Consider the following 6000-nt stretch of genomic DNA (forward strand, 5'->3'; position numbering starts at 1 on the left):
ATCTCAAAATTTATAATCTAAGGAGTCTCTGACATTATAGAAGGACCGTGCTTAATATTAGGTCCTTACATATGAAATTGGCGTTTTTGTCTACTGGCCACTTTGACCTCAAATATCTCCTCTTTGGTTAGGAATTTCAAATTCAAATTTGTCCAGCTATTTACTCATGTATTTGTGCTTCGATGACCGTCATTCATTTGTTTTCTTCTTCTGTTTTTTTCTGTTTGCGTCACTCATTTTACAAAATGGAAAACTTAAAGTATCGCATTATTTACGAGTACGAGTTCCGCCGTGGTGCACTAGTGCTGCGGAAACGACTCGAAGGGTGAATGATGTGTATGGCGGTCATGTTGCAAAAGAAAACACAGTTCGTTTTTGGTTCCAATGTTTTCGTTCTGGAAATTTCGACCTGCAGAACAAGCCCCGTGAACGGCCTGAGACCCAAGTTGATAATGAAGTATTGAAGGCTATTGTGGAAGCGGATCCATCGTAAACCACGTCCGAGTTAGCTGCAGGCTGCGGTGTTAGTGATAAAACTGTTTTAATTCACTTAAAGCAAATTGGGAAGATTAAAAAGCTTGAAAGGTGGGTACCTCACGAATTGACTGAAGCAAACCGGCAAACGCGCGTCGACTGCTGCGTTACATTACTGAACCGGCACAATAATGAAGGTATTTTAAACCGAATCATTACCTGTGATGAAAAATGGATTCTTTACGATAATCGGAAGCGCTCAGCGCAATGGTTAGATCCTGGCCAGCCAGCCAAATCCTGCCCCAAGCGAAAATTTACCCCAAAAAAGTTACTTGTAAGCGTTTGGTGGACTAGTGCCGGTATTGTTCATTGCAGTTTTCTCAAATCTGGCCAGACTTTTACGACTGATGTCTAATGTCAGCAATTGCAAACCATGATGGAAGCAAGCGACTAAACAACCTAGGCTGGTCAACCGCTCCACGCCACTGCTACTTCACGACAACGCTAGACCACACACTGCACAACAGACGGCTACAAAATTAGAAGAGCTTCAATTGGAATGTCTAAGATATCCTCCGTACTCCCCGGACCTTGCTCCAACAGATTACCATTTTTTTTCGAAATTTGGATAACTTCTTGCAAGGGAAAAAAATTAACTCTGATGGGGCAGTCCAAATCGCCTTTACGGATTTTATTGATTCCCGTCCGACTGGTTTTTTAGTAAAGGGATCAATGAACTACCTATGAGATGGCAAAAGTGCATAGAAAACAATGGTTCATACTTTGATTAATTAAATATATTATATTTAAAGATATTCGACTTTTTGTTCCTCCCATACAAAACGCCAATTTCATATGTAAGGACCTAATATTTCGGATCTTGGGCATGGAAAAATAACAATTATAAGAGCTCTTAGACTGATAAAACAAAATTCCAAGGTGGCGAAATTATTCTGTGGATTTTACAAATAAATAATGTAATTAAATATATTTGTTGTATAGTTGATTTTGACAAGCTGCTGATGCAACCACGGTTCAAAAGCATTGAGAAGATAAAAACAATTGGTGCTACGTACATGGCTGCTTCGGGCTTGAATCCCGATCATAAGGTAAGGACAATAGTCCTTGACTATATACTTGTCCAAGGTTTATGATAGTACAAATTGATTTATGAATAATTTGTATTTCAGAAAGGAGATGACGATTGTGAACATCTTTGTGCTTTAGTGGATTATGCCTTCGCTCTTCGCGATGCGTTGGAGGAGATCAACAAACACAGCTTCAATAAGTTCCGCCTTCGAGTTGGTTAGAATTTCTTAAAATCTATATTAAAACACAATATTTGTTTACCATTGTTTTACTTAAATGAAAGCCAACACGCTAACTTTTTAAAATTAATTATGTGATTTATTATTTTTTTAAATCATTTGTATATTCAACTTAGCTTAGCTTTCAAAAACTATGTACCTTTCTTTTAATCATTTTGTTGAAAACCCAAAACACAGAAGCTTTTGACTTACTCGCAAACAGCTAAACAAATAGACGCAACGGTAACTTGTTTTTATAGAATATAAAAGTTAGACATGCTGTATGTTATATCAGTTTTTCTCATCAACAACCATAGATCTCCTAAAGTTAAGGCAGCATTCGTAAGAACGTTTTCGTTCGACCGACTTACTTTTCAAATCCAACTACAACGAAACAGTCTTTTAATTTTTCGGGTTAATATATCGCCTTTGTCGCTCACAGAAACGGGACGCTCTATTGGTAAAAGAATATTAAGTTTCAAGAACATCCAGAGATTCTCTGCAAACTCATAAATTTTACCGCTTTATAATATTAGTAGATATAGATTATGATACAGATATTTAGGTAGATAAAATTATCGTTTTAAAAACTGCTTGCCTGAATCCGCATAATAATTTTGGATTTATTTAAAGTACGACCTCTGAATGGGGTATGCGTGTATATTTTTTAACTACTAAAAATTTTACAATGTAAAGGTATCAGTTGCGGACCATTAGTGGGCGGAGTGATTGGTGCTCGTAAGCCCGTGTATGACATATGGGGCAACACGGTGAACGAAGCCTCGCGTATGGAGTCCACTGGAGCTATGGATCGCATACAAGTCACCAAATACACTAAACAAGTGAGTATTGTTTTTCTAAATTCACTTTTTTTAAGTCGACTCGATTTTAGGCACATGGCTTGTTATGTGGCCATTTCTTTATAAATGTTTTGTTTAGTGATTATTTTAAGTTTAAATGAGAAATTTTATATGAATTCTAGAAGATTCTTGTTACCTTGCTGACAATTATTTTGTTAGCGCATTAGAATTTGGTGAAATAATGTAAATGAACTTACCATTCTACGCTAAATGACGCGTGCCTTCATTCAAACTTCTAATAACTTACGACTGACATCGTAAATAATCACAATTCTTATCAATGTATATAAAACGAATATATGCTTTCTATAATTAAGTATATATACTATATGTAGTTATTAATCTATTACACGAACTCGGCAAAGAGAAGGAATTAACTCGACTTTGGTTCGTTTGGCTTATTCTCCACACAATGTTTCTTTCCATATGTTACTTAGTTAATCAGCGAAGAGCCCTTCAGCGTCTCCATATGGAGTTGTACTTAGCTAATCTAATTATCCGTAGATGCTAGAGCGTCGTGGGTACGGAGTGGAGCTCCGCGGTGCTGTGGCGGTAAAGGGCAAGGGACACATGGAGACGTGGTGGGTGAGCAGCTGCCGCGGGAGGGGCGCGGGACCACCCCCGCACCCACCCGCGCCCCGCTCCCTCGCCGCCCTTGTCTACACCATGCTGCAAGCCAGACGGAGGATCTATACTCACCCTTTGGATGTGGCCAGTGAGTGTTTTGTTCTATAGAACAGATGGTAATCGGGCAGGAGGCACATCTGATGTTAATTTATACATGGACAGTCAATCCCAGAAGACTTGCAAGTATTGCGTTGGCGGCCTTTTACATTTTTTAATAACTTAAAGAAGAAGTTTTAGAAGGATTTTTTTGGCATCAGAGGTCATGGTTAAATATTGTATACTCGACACGCTGTTTCGCCAGGTACTGCTTGGTAAGAGGAAAGTTTGCGCATGCGCTGTCATGTGTTACTGACACTAGCTAACTTATTTTTCGGACACAATAACGCTAATTGGACACACTTGAAGGAAATTCAAGACTTGTGCAAGAGACTGGTTCCTTAAATATTTAGTTATTATATGTTAATATTTGTGCCTTTAGTGATATACTTTTGCAGAATATATTTAAAAACCCCTAAAATATTATTTAAACCCAATAGTATATCTCAGTCACCACTTCTTCATAAACTGGGATTTGACTACTTAAAGTAATATTGTCCAAACTTTACATTATCAAAAATCAATAATCTCACATAAAAAATAATGATGTATATATTTATAGCAACGAGTGACAGCATTTTACGTCGACGCGCGGCACGGTCCAGCCGCCCGACTAACTTAAGGCGCGCGCACACACGACACGAACAGAGCACCACGTTAGTATATATTTTATCAATTATCGCTGTCAACGATGTTAAATTTTACAGCAAGTCTCAGATCTCGACTTATTCAGTTATATATACGCCCTGTTATTTCAGTTTTTAGATCGCTATAGAAATTGTAGGATAACCAGTGCGCTGACAAATGTCTATAAAAATAATTTTAAATCTTTAATACTCAGCAACGGTCTTGATGTGGAGCTGGGGATCCGGCCGCACTCCAGCAGCATGGTGTCTAGAAGACCCCACATGGCTCCCCCCGTGTTGGCCAGCCTCTCTGCCCCACACACCCCTACAGTACCTCACGACTCTCCTGAAGCCATCCCTACCAAACTCGGTATCGGAGCTCGTTTAAAAGCCGCCAGCTTCTCCTACAAAACCAGACCGAGCCTTCGGTCCTCGAAGATTGTGGAAGATATGGAAGGTTCCGGAAACTCCATTTCGAATGGGGCACCGGGCTCCTTCCGCTTTCGTTCGGTGACGACTGGCTCCTTCTTCAGAAGCAGGAAGGAGAGGAGGAGAGAAGTCAGCGAAGAGAAGGAGATCACAACTCGAATGTGAAGGTAGGTTTTATTACTCGTAGAACTTGACGTTGAGAACCACCTCTTTCTTTTTTGAAGTCGGTTTAAAATTCTAACATATATAAAAGCATAATTACATTACTGGGCAACCCGTATGTCTTGTTGATAATAAATTCGCGTTTATATCCGTTAAAAAGTATTTCTTAGATCTTTTAGGATTAAGGTGTATTGTTCCTTGCTCAGAATTTGTGTATCGATCATTTTGACATAATAAAAGATCTGCGTCAAAAATTTGTATGAAAGGCAATATTGGCAAGATTAACTATATAACTTTTTTTATTTTATTTTTATATAACTAAAAATCGTGATGTGTTATAAGATTTTTCATACAAATAATTGATGAATAATATGAGTTTCATAGTTTATGTAGCTACTTATTTATGTATATACTTAAATATGTGATTTGAATTTTAAGGGCGCAGGCGCCTTGCTTTAAGTTACTTGATAATTAATTCTATATAGTTATTTGTTACATCCGAGTTCTATATTCAATCAGTTGTAATTAAAACGGGTCGTTGACTTAAGAAAATCTTCGGCACGTAGCGATTAAAAGTGATATTTTTTATAGACGACCGGTGATCTGTGCCATTATTTTTATTTTGAAATGTATCATATTTTAATATATTCAAAGTCGCACAAAAATTTTGTTGCTTCCATTTAATTATTCATTTGTGTCATTAGATTTTAATTAGTGATAAATACATGACAAAGATAATCTAGCAAAAGTAGAAATACCAAAGTTTATATTAAATTTAGTTTTATAAGATTTAAAGGGGATGTCAAACGCTAAGTCTTCCAAAGGAAGTCAAGTATTTACTGTGTATTATTTATTACGTTAGAGTTTATGTGTGCATTGTGTAATTGAGTTCTTGAAATATTGAGTGTTTGGGACCAAACGACATTTGATTTACTGTTTTATAAACCATGGATGGATATTTAATATGAGATATATGTATACCCTGAACAATATTTAGTTATGACATTAACGAAATACTAATTTTTATTCATTTTTTTTCATATAGTCATTTTTTTATCAATTATGTACTTATGTAATTAGCAATTCCATTTTACCAAATAAAATGATCTCTTATCTGTAAATATTATTGGGATCTGATATACGTAATGTGTAGTCAATGTTTTATATACTTATAATAATTTTTGTATTGATGTTAGATTTTAACAATAAAATTATGAAGCCAAATATTTAATTAATAATTGTCGACATTTATCCACTTAAAAGAGAAATATACTTTTGAAACTGTACACTTTGTTTATTTATATATTCAGACATAACAGCCTCGTCATTAAACGCTCTACTTGGATCGGTAATAAAGGCGCAGTCAGAGTTGCTGGCTAAGTTTCGTATACGTCAGTATGAGTTTTTTCCTTTCTTGGC

At 36.5% G+C, this 6000-nt stretch overlaps 1 protein-coding gene across 2 annotated transcripts in view; it reads left to right on the top strand.

Annotated features, from left to right (window-relative positions):
- LOC123708464 (adenylyl cyclase 78C) overlaps positions 1 to 5646 on the top strand; it is a 62058-nt gene extending 56412 nt beyond the window's left edge. For both annotated transcript variants that reach the window (XM_045659181.1, XM_045659182.1), the window contains exons 25-30: positions 1477 to 1583; positions 1665 to 1779; positions 2478 to 2623; positions 3146 to 3356; positions 3927 to 4020; positions 4206 to 5646. In XM_045659181.1, coding sequence (XP_045515137.1) covers positions 1477 to 1583; positions 1665 to 1779; positions 2478 to 2623; positions 3146 to 3356; positions 3927 to 4020; positions 4206 to 4584 — 1052 coding nt within the window. In that variant the 3' untranslated portion in view covers positions 4585 to 5646. The remainder of the gene's footprint in view (positions 1 to 1476; positions 1584 to 1664; positions 1780 to 2477; positions 2624 to 3145; positions 3357 to 3926; positions 4021 to 4205) is intronic.
- The last annotated feature ends 354 nt before the right edge of the window (positions 5647 to 6000 follow it).

The sequence above is a fragment of the Pieris brassicae genome, chromosome 4 (genome assembly GCF_905147105.1).
Source record: "Pieris brassicae chromosome 4, ilPieBrab1.1, whole genome shotgun sequence".
Classification (NCBI taxonomy): domain Eukaryota; kingdom Metazoa; phylum Arthropoda; class Insecta; order Lepidoptera; family Pieridae; genus Pieris; species Pieris brassicae.